General features: G+C 33.5%; 1 protein-coding gene and 1 long non-coding RNA gene across 2 annotated transcripts; both read right to left on the reverse strand.

Annotated features, from left to right (window-relative positions):
* Positions 1–1,635: 1,635 nt before the first annotated feature.
* Positions 1,636–3,561, reverse strand: LOC123672765. The gene is made up of 2 exons (XM_045607045.1): positions 3,383–3,561; positions 1,636–2,273 (listed from the first exon to the last, which is right to left on the reverse strand). The coding sequence occupies exons 1-2, from the start codon at positions 3,464–3,466 to the stop codon at positions 1,707–1,709; spliced, it is 651 nt and encodes a 216-aa protein (XP_045463001.1). The 5' UTR covers positions 3,467–3,561; the 3' UTR covers positions 1,636–1,706.
* Positions 3,562–4,816: 1,255 nt separating this feature from the next.
* Positions 4,817–5,678, reverse strand: LOC123672766. The gene is made up of 2 exons (XR_006746361.1): positions 5,537–5,678; positions 4,817–5,187 (listed from the first exon to the last, which is right to left on the reverse strand). It is a non-coding gene; the product is annotated as an uncharacterized LOC123672766 (long non-coding RNA).
* Positions 5,679–13,776: the final 8,098 nt, after the last annotated feature.

Below are 13,776 nucleotides of genomic sequence, written 5' to 3' on the forward strand. Positions count from 1 at the left end.
CATTGGTCCGTACTTCGTCAAAAACGATGATGGCCAGAACGTTACAGTCAATGGTGATCGGTATAGAGCCATGATTACTAACTTTTTCATTCCTGAATTGAACAACCATGATGTCCAGGAGCTGTGGTCCCAACAAAACGGCGCAACATGTCACACAGCTCGTGTCACAATCGATTCATTGAAAGACAAGCTTGGTGACCGCCTAATTTCACGTTTTGGACCTGTGAATTGGACTCCAAGATCTTGAGATTTAACACCGCTAGACTACTTTCTGTGGGGCTATGTAAAGTCATTGGTCTATGCGGATAAGCCACAAACCCTTGACCATTTGGAAGACAACATACGCCATGTTATTGCAGATATACGGCCACAAATGTTGGAAAAAGTCATCGAAAATTGGACGTCCAGATTGGACTACATCCGAGGCAGCCGTGGTGGTAATATGTCAGAAATCATATTTAAAATGTAATGCCACAAGATTATTTTGCGGATAAATAAAATTCATGTCAATCGAATGATCCATCGTTGTTTTATTGCAATTTAAAGTTCTATAGCTCTAAAAAAACACCCTTTACTTAATGAGGGGATTCCTCGAGCGCCGAGAGACTGAAGCATTCGGCTGTGTGACTTTATTAGTAGTTTTCTCACATTTATATAGAATCTATTGGTAGATTTTGGTAGTTTCAAGAATATCTTTCTAAACATGGCCAAAATGGCCAAGAATTTCTTATCGACGCCAGCATGTTTAGCTCCTGTTGAAAGTCAATTTTCCAGATCTGCTCCTACTGTTACAAAATCCCGCTATAGGTTAGACAAATCTATAAGATGCCTCATATGCCTTAGATCCTGGATGGAAAATTATGAAATCAAACAAAGCCTGGAGGTTTCTCAATATTAAAAAACCTCCTTTTTACATTAATTTTTGTTTTGTTATGATTTATAGTGATTTAATTCATGTTTCTATTTCAAAAAGTTGATATTTTCGGTTCTTTTACAAAATAAGTTCAATCAAAAAAAGTGTTTTTTTCAAGTTTCTTCTATTTTTATCATTTTTTTATTTATGTAACACTTGGTACACAATAAAACTGCTAAAAATCAAGTAGCTTGACTTGTGCTTGTCTTGAAATCAAGTCAAGCTCAAGCCAAGTAGCTTGAAAATCAAGCCAAGCCGTGAATCTCTAAGTTTGGAATATACTCGATATGTAAATCTACATAGACTGTAAATACAAACGGTGGCAGTAATTCCAATAGACTCATTTGATAGAGTATTTGATTTAGTTCATGAGTCAACATTCGTTCTTGAAGAAATTTATTCACAAGAATTTTCTTATAAGATGTAAAATATTCTCAGTACGGTCCTGCGCTACTAATTATTAACCAGAACTGAATATTGTTCGTTGTCCAATGCCAATTCATGCAAATTTTCATGAAAATCTTTTCAATTGTTCATAACGGTTGAAAATATTTGATAAAATGCATTAAACATCTTGTATTCCATATACTCGGGATACTTTTTCAAACTATCCAAATGGTCGTACATTTGCAATGTAAACATGTAAAATTATTCATGAAATCCACTCTGTCCGTTTAATAAAAACAAAACTGTCATGGAAGGACGCTAAAAATACTAAAATGATAACTTAAACTTATATTTTATAAATAACTATTATTATATCTTAAAACGTACAAAATACTATAATGGTACTCTAAAATTTGGCATAGGTCCCTAGTGGTTCATAATTCGAAGTTTTGGTAGCATCATTGGATTCTTGTGTTTCAGACTGAGATGATTCTGGAGGAAAAGCATTGACGTAAACATGCATTTTGGGCAGCATTCCTTTTTCAAACACTGGTTTTATATCGATTTGTGTTGGTACTTGATTTGGTCTTGGTGGCTGAATACCATTTAGGCCGATCACTGGTTTTGGATTCAGATGAGCAGGAATTTTTGGTCGATTTGGTTGCACGACATGTTTGTTACTGTTTCGACGTCCATTTGGTCCTACAGCTGAAGATCTGGTACTGAATGATCCTGGTTTTGGTCCTAGGTTAGCGATGGGTTTGGTCCTAATGGAAGGAACTGATTTCAAAATGGAGTGTCTCGAAGGATATCTAGAACCCAATAAAGGAGGTCCTGGGGCAGGGTATGGATAAGGCATCCTTGGCTTTGGGTGATATGGAATCAGTAATGGATCATCAGTATGTTTTCTATGCAATTGAGTGCCAGAAACTTCAATTGAGATGACAGCAAGAATGCCCAGTATTATCAAGGTCTGTAAATTTAAAAACTTTTAGAATATGCATATATTTTTTCTTTCCCCCGCCTTTTTAAGACCAAAGTTTGAATTTTATTTCTACCCGTCAATAAAAACTACTTCCAACGTATTGATGAATTAGAAAATCAAATTGAATTGTTCGGTTCTATTCATGACATGACTGAAGCTTCTAAAGCAAATATCTTTAAGATGATAGCCTCTCAATGAAGGTCTTTCCTTTTCTGGAGAACTACGCAAATTTTTCACGATTAATAAAAAAAAATTAACTTTATTTCTACTTTTTTGAAATGAGAGCCATTATTTTCAAATTCAATTATCCTCAAGTGAGGAACAAACCAATCAAATAATTAATACCTACGTTAATTCCTTATATTTTGTCTTGTCACACAAAGTTAAAACAAATATGAAAAATCCTATGATTATTAGCATGTCGCGAGTAGAATAAAATCAAAACTCAGAAAAAAATTATACCAATAAATATCAGAGAAAATTTTTGCATTTAGCTCGATATCAAATCAATATAAATTCCAACAAGTGATTGGAAAAAGACGAATGCAAATAATATTACCGAATAAAATCTATGTTTTCAGAATGATAACACTCCAGCATTGAATATCTTTCAAAATATTGAGGCTTTGTTCGATATCGTTGGACAAATTAAATATTATGTGAAATTTACTCATGTTTTATATAGTCATCAACAACAAAATCAAAAAAATCAATTTTTCGGAATCTTAACAACACATTACAATAAAATTCTATCGTGTCCTGCTACGATAATACCGAATACACATTTTTTTAACTTGATCTAAGCTGAAATTTCAATTCCTATTTCCGAACTGATGATCTCGTGTTCGAATCTCCCTGAGAATACACATTATATTTTTTTTCATTGGTATTTTCATATTTTTTCATCGCGAGTTAAGTTATTTGGCGTTGAAAGAGGAAATAATAAAATTGAGTATAAGATTTGCAGTATTTTTGTTTACAGTTATTCAATATTTGCTTAGGTCAATACGTTATGAAATGTGATATAATCCCCTTTTAAACAAAAAATTTACATTTCCAATAGAGAATTTAAACAAATCGCAAAATCATGAACTTACCGTTGAACACATTTTTCTACATCGAACCAACTGATTCATCCAAATCCCGAATTGTACTGAATTCTGCATGACCCGAATAAACATTTATAAGCAGTTGGTGTTAACTAGATGCAGGAATGCCATTCACGAAAAGAAGAACCATAATTCCGACAGGTTTTTTTCATCTGTCAGCTTTTGGAAATCAAAATGATTCAATTTAATTATTGGCCTTTCACTGCTTCAGAAAACCACTGGGTTATTTGGAATGACTAAGAGAAATACTAGAGATGATTGTCCATAACAGAATAACAGATCAACACGAAGTGATAATCTTTCTGCTCAGTATGTTATTAAGATCTTGTATTTCTTCGTACAACATAGGAGACCTACATATGATAAAAACAAATGAATTCATTTTACTATAAATGTCTAGGTCAAGTCCACCCAAGTCTACCCTTTCAGTTTACAAAAAGTCAATTTGATCATAATAAAAATAACACTATATCTACTGAAATAAAAAGAAAATAAGAAAGTTGGAAACTTTTCAACGAACATAATTCACAGAGACAATCAATAAATCATGCTGATGAAAAATTGTGGAGATAAGATATGATCTCTTTCTAGAATATTTTTTGATTTAACATTTTAAATTCATAAGGAACACCGTTGCACAGCCTGTAAATAAAGGGTTTTCCAATAAGAAATGACGGTTTAAAGGTTTATGCGGAATATCTTCAATATATGAATAGTTCTACTTGATGTCAGTGCATTTCCAATTCTTTTGTCTGACAGATCAATCTTATGTAGCACAAAAAAATCATGGTTCATGATTCCTAGATATGAGAAATATTCATATTTCTAAATGAGATTTCGAGGTTTCCATAAATCTGTGAATTAACTGAAATAGCATGTGGCGTGGTCGAATGTATTAATAATCGTAATAATTTAATTATTCCAGAAATAACATGAAATAAAGTTTGAAGTTTGGCAAGCTGAACAATCAATTTTTATAACATGCATTCTGCACACTGCACAACGACAGTGTTAATTTACTGGTACCATAAAAATAACTCGTTGAGGAGAAAATTAACATTTATGATATATTTCTGTCTTTCCATCCGAAATTATTTGACCAGATTTCCTCTTTTCTGTTCCATTTTTCCTCTAGTAAGGTTCAAAATCACACAAAAAAAAAGGATTTCCTCAAATCAATATATTGTTATAGCTTGAATCAATGAGCATATGATGATAATAGTAATTATTATTATTATTATCGTTTATCAAAAAGATTTATCGCTTTTCTTCAATTTCATTATCAAGGAAAAATAGATATTCCGGATTTCTTATTGGTATTCAACCTTTTTCAACAGTTGGAATCAATTCGATGAATAGGTACGTCAAAAGTAAATGGATCAATTTCTTCCATTCCATTCTATGCAAAAAATTCGACAAAAATATAGATAAATACCATTTTTTTCGTATTGAACTAACTATAATAATAAAAAATTATAATCTGTAGAAGGATTTATCCATACAATAAATACCAATTAATTTAAAATACATGGTTGTGGCTAATATTCATGAATTTTTTTTTCTGTAGAAGCTAGGAGTGGAAAATGTTCTATATCTGGATTTTCTGGTACACGTAATGGAAACTGGAGAAGCATCTTCACGATTTGATTGAATAATAACTTCAACCATTCCAAACTTTCCATAAATAAAGGTTCTTTCCTATGGTCAATCTGTACTTGCTGCTGGTCTAAGAGTTCTGTCGATGATAGTGGATTGGAAGATACAATGGCGCAGAATATCAGGGAAATGAAAACCTAGAATAATATAGTAAGGATATACCTGATACTTTATCAAATAATTAATGTTGAAGAATCGTTAGAAGTTACATTGAAGGTTTTTTAATAAGGGTAATAATTTCTTGTTTTCAACTGAGTAAGTACATTCGATCCATAATATGAGTCGACTGTGTTTTGTACAAATATCCTTTGTTTCAGTTAAAAATGTTAAGAAATAAGTACATTTTAATTGTTTCATTTATTGGTATGTTAGTAATAATAAGCAATAACACCCTCATTGAAGTTTTAATACACAAATATAATGTTATTTCCAATTATAAATAAATATCAATCAAGCAAAAATGTTAAATAAAATGTAACAACTTACCTGAATAGTATACATTTTCGATGTTGTCTGTTCTACAGCTACAACTGAACTTGAAAGTGTATCAATTTTGCGAACATTTTATAGAAGGAACAATAACACTATCTGAAATATGATCAAACCGCATGTAAAGGACACAAACAAATTTTTTATATCGAAAAATTCATGAGTAATGATAGTAAATGCACTTTCTATCAGCCACAGAGTCATGGGTTTTTCATTCAGTGATTTTGATCGATATTGAAAGGAAGTCTTGCAAAGGTGAGTCACATGTTTAATATGAATTTTAATTACATGCTCATTATTACAAATACATATTCATATCGAACATTACATATGAATAAGATTCAGAGAACGAGTGATATATATGTTATCTAGGTATTCCTTTTCCGAAAAACAGAAATAGCTGAAAAATGCAACACGCTAAGGCATTCAGTTTCTGAGCTATTGTGTGATTTTCAAAATTGACCTTATTTTTTGTTAACCTTTATAAATTTCATTTAACGTAGGCATGTTCCCGAAACAAACAAACCACAAAGGAACTTTTTAATAGTTTTCTAAAGACGCTATCGAATGTTTTTAACGCTTCCATTTTGGGAACCGTAGTGGACTATGAACTTTTCGTTTTTTATATGTTGTTGAATATTATGATATACTTTCAGGTGAATTTGGTCCCTTCAAAGCTGAAACAGAATTTTCCATCCAACCAATTCAATTCTGAAAATGAGTTGATTATAATTAATGAAATGTCAAATTTAGTTATAGAAACATCGAATTTTAGTTTCTTTCTGTGTTTTCCGGAAGTCACAGGCTACTTCACACAGTTATAAATTGTGGTTTTTCCTCATTCAATGTTCTTCCTCGATAACTCTGAAAGTATTCATTTTAAGTATAGGGTTTGGTCAAGTAACTACCACTATTTTTGTACATAGAATTGGCTGAATTAATAAAAATTAAGAGTTTAAATTCGAAACTCTTGAGTTTTGATGAATTTAAGTTATCCAAGTTCATGATCTTCTTATATACACCCTGTACATTTTTGATCCAAACCCTAAACAGTCTTATGATATTACGTATTCGCAGAATCGGAAAAGGAAAAATTTTTTCCGAAAAAAGCATTTTTTGCCGAAATATTAAAAAATATGTGAGTCCTCATCGCCACCATTTTTTTTATAAGAATCCCATTAACTCATAGACCGTTGAGTTTTTACCCAAGGTTGGCATATTGCCGAAATTTTCATCAAAAAAGCTATTTAATGATGCAATAATATACTTAGTGTGTCATTTGAAATAAGGAAGTAGCAATCTGTTTCTGGTATAACCGAAAGTTGTAGAGATCTGAAAATATTTTAGGGAGAAAGATCATTGTCTCAAACCCCAATACGCAAATTTTCAGCTCAAAATTAGTTGTCCATAAATGTCTAATAGGCCATCCCTGGGAATCAACCTGTATATCTCACAAACTGAAAGAGTCACGAAAGAAAAAAATAAAGATCTACAAATTTTAATGCTCCTTATCTTCTTGTCTTGCAGAGGTGACTCACATGTTTAATATGAATATTAATTACATGTTCATTATTACAAATATTCATATCGAACATTACATATCAATAAAATTCAGAGAACAAATGATATAAATGTAGGTATGTAGGTATTCTTCTTGTGAAAAGCAGAAATAGCTGAAATCTGCAAAATGCTAAGGCATAACCGGAAGTTGTAGAGATCTGAAAATATTTTAGGGAAAAAGATCATTGTCTGAAACCCCAATATGCAAATTTTCAGCCCAAAATTAAGATTAGTTTTACATAAACGTCTAAAAGGCCATCCCGGTGAATCACCCTGTATATCTCACAAACTGAAAGGATCACGAAGAAAAAAAATAAAATCTACAAATATTAATGCCCCTTAGATCGGTAACGAATTGTTTGCACACACATGTTCATTAGTCAACATATTTATTTTGACCTGCAAAATATACGACTCTGAAGTCTCGAAACTATAGATCAATTAAAAAAGCCATAAATAACTGTATAAATCAAATGGATCAAGTCCCTAAGTATATTGTCGAGGGAATTGTTCAAAAACTACGAAAATTTTCAACAGTATTCAAATCAGGCATTTTCTTCTAGTCTGTACTGCCTCTGTATTACCTTCCTAGATAAGATATAGAGTGAAACTTATAAACTCTAAATAATAAACATACAAACACCCTGAACTAAACACAACAACAATACACATTTCCCTGTCCGATAACAATCTTATAGAACATCCAAACCTCTCATCTCATCATGAGACAAACCCGTCCCAATTGTCTCTAACAAACACCAATAATTTCGACGTCGAACATCCTACGTTCCCATGCTACCCCCGAACAAAATACGATGGCGCAAAAACTGGTCACCTTTAATTCAGGAACAACTCACTTTATCCTCTTCTGTGTTCTAACAATTCCCCATACGTCCCATACATCAATCACAGGATAACGCGGTTTCCTGCAACCGGCTGACCCCTTGGACCTGGCCAGTGCCGTAACGATTTGTTCCAAGATTTACATGCCCTTTTTGCAAGGGAAGGGGTTGTCTCTTCCGCGTTACGTTGTCCTTGTTGTTTGGAATTAATTGTTTTGTTAAGAAGGATCAACGGTTTTTGGGTTTTTTCTTGTTGGCTTAGATATGTGACGTGTCATGTATTTCTGTCAGGGAAGGGGTTGTTAGGCAGATTATGATGTTTTGCTTTCGAGAATTTAGGATTTAGTTGGTGGAGAAAAATATGGAATGATATTTTATGGGTTTAAGTTTACAGTAATAAGTATTGTTGAGGAAATGTTCATTTTTCTTTTTGTCATGCATAATTAATTACTTTACCGCAATGTTTTCCATTCAAAAAGTGTTTTGTAAGCTGGATATTTATTAGACAGGAAAAACTCTTACACCATGTCTCTTCGTCTTTCGATTTACAATAGGATATTATTGGTCTCATGCAAACAAACGCCGTTCAACATCTCTCGGCTTCAACTCGTATGGCACCCAATTTCCTTGTTTCTGAATCATTTCCATGACGTTCGGGCGTTTTGAAATGGCTTGTTGCGTCACTCACAATGATCCTGTCAATTCTTGTTGCGTTTGACACGAGTCTTGATTCTACATCTTCGAAAACCATCACTCTTCCACCGCCATGCTGGTCTTCGACGTCGAAATCACAGTTCTTGAAGCGCTGAAACCACTCTCTTTACGTTTTTTCACTAATAGCGGCCTCACCATAATAATTTGAGAGCATTCGATAAGCCTCAGCCGAAGATTTCTTCATATTGAAGCAGAAAATTAAAACCTCCCGCAAAGGACGAGAAATTGGCTCGTCATGTTCAATAGAGAATAATTTTATGATGTAGACACAAATCGACTAATATTGCGATGGTGTTATGTTTACTAATACCTAAGGTTATTGTATGACATCTACTTTCTATTCATTTCGATTACAATTTACTGCTATTGCAAAACGGCATAAGCAAAGTTGCAATAGCAGTAATCTAATAATATATGGATCGGCAGCTGTCGATGAGCATCCTAAAGCCATATGAAGAAGATGCAAGTGGCAGAAAATAAACTGCTAAAAGCTGCAATGGATATACTATGATTCGTAAAGAACCAACAAATCCACAGGGTATAATGTCGTAGATTAAGAGAAAGGCCTAAAATTTTTTAAAGGTATCCAAAGAATGAGCTAAAAAGACGAAGATTGCAAGAAAAATTTAAACGCATTAGAAATTTTCTAAAATCACAATATTTACTCTAAATCAGTTAAACACAGTTAAAGATAGAAAAGTTTGTATTTTGACCAGCAAAATGTATTCTCTTACCAATAAAATAAATAGGCCTGCTATTCCGAAAATGAGTTCCGATGATGCCATTCGTTGAATATTAGCTGTATTTTATTTTAAATGGATTCAGATGTTTCTGGTATCGAATTAGATATTGCTGATATAAATTGTGCAATTTCTGAAGGTTTACAAGAAATCAAAATTCAGTTTCATACATCTCAATAGGAGTAGATAGAAATCTCAATAGAATTTTACAACACTGCGAGTTTGTCACTGACATTGAATGGAACCAAAGTGCAAAAAGCACAACTGTAATACTCACATTATATTTGTATATTGCTCGTGGAAGAAGATGAAAACATTTGTTATTATTGTCTACGTACACAAAGTATAGACCTACTAGCACATTAATCTTAATAATCTGATTTGTCTTAGTCCTGATATGATCATTGAATAGTATATTATTTAGTTCCTTGCATAGAGTAATAAACATAGATAGAAGAACTATACGCAATTTTTACATGTCCCCAACAAGGTTAGATTACGTTGTCGAATTGTGATATATTTCCACAATTTCACTATATCATTATGAATGTATATTATATTGAATGAAATATATTTATTTGAGTGATTCCCGATTAAATATTCAAATTTGAATATTTGGAATCCGATATTTTTCCTAATTGTCGAATTTATAATAAGCAAACTATTTATTATTTTCTGTATCTACCTGCTGAAATCCAAGGTTTGGCGCAACTATTGCTCTCCTAGTATCATCCGTTGTTTCACGTCGTTTGGCGCGTTTGAAGTTTGTTTTCTGAATTTCTGATATATTTAGGTATTTTTTTCAATATATTTTGAATTAATAAAAAACGTTGATTCACTATGGGATATAAGAAGTGAGTGAAATATCGTATTACTGCTATGTTTTCATTTCCGCGTGCTTCATGTAAAATTTGATAGTTCATGTTGCTCACTGAAAATGACTTATGTTCCCTCTATCTATGCTCATTACTCTGAGGTTCCCTCCGATATTTATTAATTAATGTTTCAGACTGTTTTGAATCCAAATAAAGAGAAAGCTCCAGTTACTTACTAGTTTAAAATTCTCAACCACTAACTAAGATTTCTAAAATAATGATTTGCAGTGATATTCAAACACATCACAAACATCAACCAAAATAATCCTTTCGCACACCTAGCCCTTATATCCACAAACAAAGCAAAAGAAAAAACCAGCCCCGAAAGGATTAAAACTCAGTATGTCCGTTAGAACTAATCCGTGACCCGTCCACTGCCAGACATCAACAATGAAGATCCTCTGGAACCATTTATAACAAGTGGCGAAATATTGCCCTTTCAACTGATAAAACAATAGCGTACGGCCGTGCTTAGCCCAAAACCTGTTTAACATGTGTTTCTCAATAATCTGTTGGACAATCAAGGAGGGTTGGAGTCAAAGGGTTGGGTCTACTCCGGTATTAAATGCAAACAGGCACTTGAGCGTACTTGAGCGGAACACTTCGATCAATTACCATACCAGACAGGGCTGTATCCTAACGAACGATATAACGCAATGAATGTCAAGTTTGAATATGAATATCTTACGCATCCATTCTTCACGATGCATTTATTGAGAATTGAATATTTACAGAGGATTAGTTTTTCATGTTAGATTATACAGAATAATTGAATAGGTTGAGATAGAGGAGAGTAGAGAATGTTAAGCTCATGTTGTAGATAAATCTTTGTTTATCATTCATATTCACTTACAGTATTGGTTTATCAATATGGAATCTTTGGAGTTGAGCAAGATATTATCTGCTACTTCTCCAGTATCCGCCAAGGTATAATATTTGTTAAAGCGCATAGCTTGTGTTGGACGTTTCACTTATATTTTTTGCTCGATTTGAATGAATCAATTCCTATCTAATTACTAAGAAATCAAGAACGAAAAATGTGAAGTGCTGCATGATTTTGCCAATACCAATTCCTCTTATATACAAGGTATCACTATAGACAATTGTCAAATGAAATAAAACGAAATCTATTGCCACAGATTCCATTGAATACAGATCATTCTACTGACTACAAACGTCAAGCTACAATAATAGCTTTGGAATCCAATAGTAAAAGCTTCCTATTGACCTGAAATGACGCAATATCATAAAGCAACTGGCTGAAGATATTAAAGAGACTTTTCTATGGATGCCAGGGCATGTGGCATCGATGTGATGAAAAGTCTGATGAACTCGATAAAGTGCTTAAGGGTAGAACTTATTGAACCTTAGCCCTTTTTTTGGAAGCAGGAGGTATCCTCATGAATATATACAGGGTGTTTCCTAAACATGCGGCAAAAATTCAGGGGGTTGTTCCTTGGACTATTCTAAGAATATTTTGTCCTTTGATGATTTTTGAAAAACCTATTTGTTTCGAAGATATAGGGGAAACAAAATTTCAGATAATAACATTTTATTATGAAAAATTACATGAAAATTCAACTCAACCTACAAAAACTGTTGAAAATGACCACCTCTAGCCAGCCTACAAGCATCCAATCTTCTCCTCATTGACTGCCGAACTCCTTCAAAAACACCAGGATCATTTCTTATTAAGTTACACCCAGCAATGATCCTATTTCGCAAGTCTTCCACATTTTCTACTGGAGTGGTATAAACTAATGATTTTAGATGGCCCCATAGGAAATACTGGCCGTTTTTAGTAATTGGAATGTTGTTAAACAAATTTAAAAATAAATTGTACCTACTTAGTAAACACAGTGCGGTACGCATTTTTATTTAAACTATTATTAATTTTAAAAATATGAAAAATGTTGTTCGCCCTGTATCTTCGAAACAAAGAGGTTTTTCAAAAATCATCCAAGGACAAAACATGCTTAAAATAGTCCAAGGAACAACCCCCTGAATTTTTGCCGCATGTTTAGGAAACACCCTGTATATTTATGTCTATAACACTGAACTCGCTCTGAAATCGGGAGGGTTGCTTCAACCAGGACCGATTCTCATGAATGAACTACCCTTACGTAGGCTCGAATAGTGTGAGACTCCTACCCCCTACCTAATCTTTTGTTTTCGAGGGTCAAAAAATCTATTTGCCTATTGACCTTTTGACTTTTTTTTGTATATCTTCCTTAATTTTTGTCTTTTGGTGTTGGACTATGGTGTATGAATTTCATAGAAGATTCCTTTTTTTATATTCGAAATTGAGTTTTACTCAATTTCCATTCCTATGCAGTTGACTCTAGGTATTTTGTGATAGTTGGCATACTAGTCTCATCTTTGACAGTGTTCTAGTCAATTGTATTTGCATTTCATCTGGAAGAAGTCATAGCCATAGCTGGAAAGCTATGGCTATGGCAATGGGGTTGCAAAGTAAGGCACTCAACAAGCACTTCTGGTTGAATTGATATATCTGATACATCAGATTCAGTGAACACTAATCCCGCTGATTCTCCAGTTATCTTCATAAATATAATTGTAGGTTTATCTTTCATTTGTCTAACTGATTTTTGTTGAATATTTCGAAATTTATTTTTTTTTGGTTTTACCCTACCTAAGGAAAGCCCTTCTTATTAGGTACACAATTCTCTTCGCTTTTGATAAAACACCCTCGACATGAGCTGACCAAGATAGGTCAGATGACATGATCACTCCTAAATCGCTATGTTGTTGAGCAGATTGAAGATTGTTGTACTGATTATTTCTGCCTGAATGTAAAACCCTGCACTTTTGAATACTCAAGGGAGAAGCCATTCATGACACCATTCAGGGATACGATTTAGATCACTCTGGATTGTAGAGGAGAACGCATTGGCGAATAATTTAATATCATCTGCATAAGCAGAACACTCAGAGGAAACCAGTTGTGGTAGATCAGCCACCGATCTTCAATATCGAGTGCAGGGTGACCCAAATTCGATGCGAAAGTATCTCGAGAACTTTAAGACTTAGAGAAAAACCCAAAGGATCCCCGATCTCTTTTTTCCAAAAGATATCAGCAAGCAGATCATAAATATAATGACGTCAGTACCTGAGTATTTTGGGCGTTGGTGAAACACTTCACCATTGCCTTTGGTCTGGAAACCATTAAACGTAACAATTCAAATTTTGAAAAAAAAATGTTTTCAAGGCGTCCGTCTACCTGCCTTATACTCGGAAGCAAAACTAGCAGCGCCGTATATAAAAATACCCCACATTCTTCTTGCTTCACCAATACTGATATAAGACCAAGTTAAAAACCTCTTGAAGCCACAAATCCACCTTCAACAATTCCACACCCGATGGATCTTCTGATCTAAATTAATCCAGGGATCGACGCCCGTCTCATTAGGTTTGAGTAATCGAGTGTATACAAATACGTTGGCGTCCACGGATACTCGTCTCGGGCCGTTGAAATCTGGCCGGTT

This window comes from Harmonia axyridis, chromosome 2 (genome assembly GCF_914767665.1).
Source record: "Harmonia axyridis chromosome 2, icHarAxyr1.1, whole genome shotgun sequence".
Taxonomy (NCBI): domain Eukaryota; kingdom Metazoa; phylum Arthropoda; class Insecta; order Coleoptera; family Coccinellidae; genus Harmonia; species Harmonia axyridis.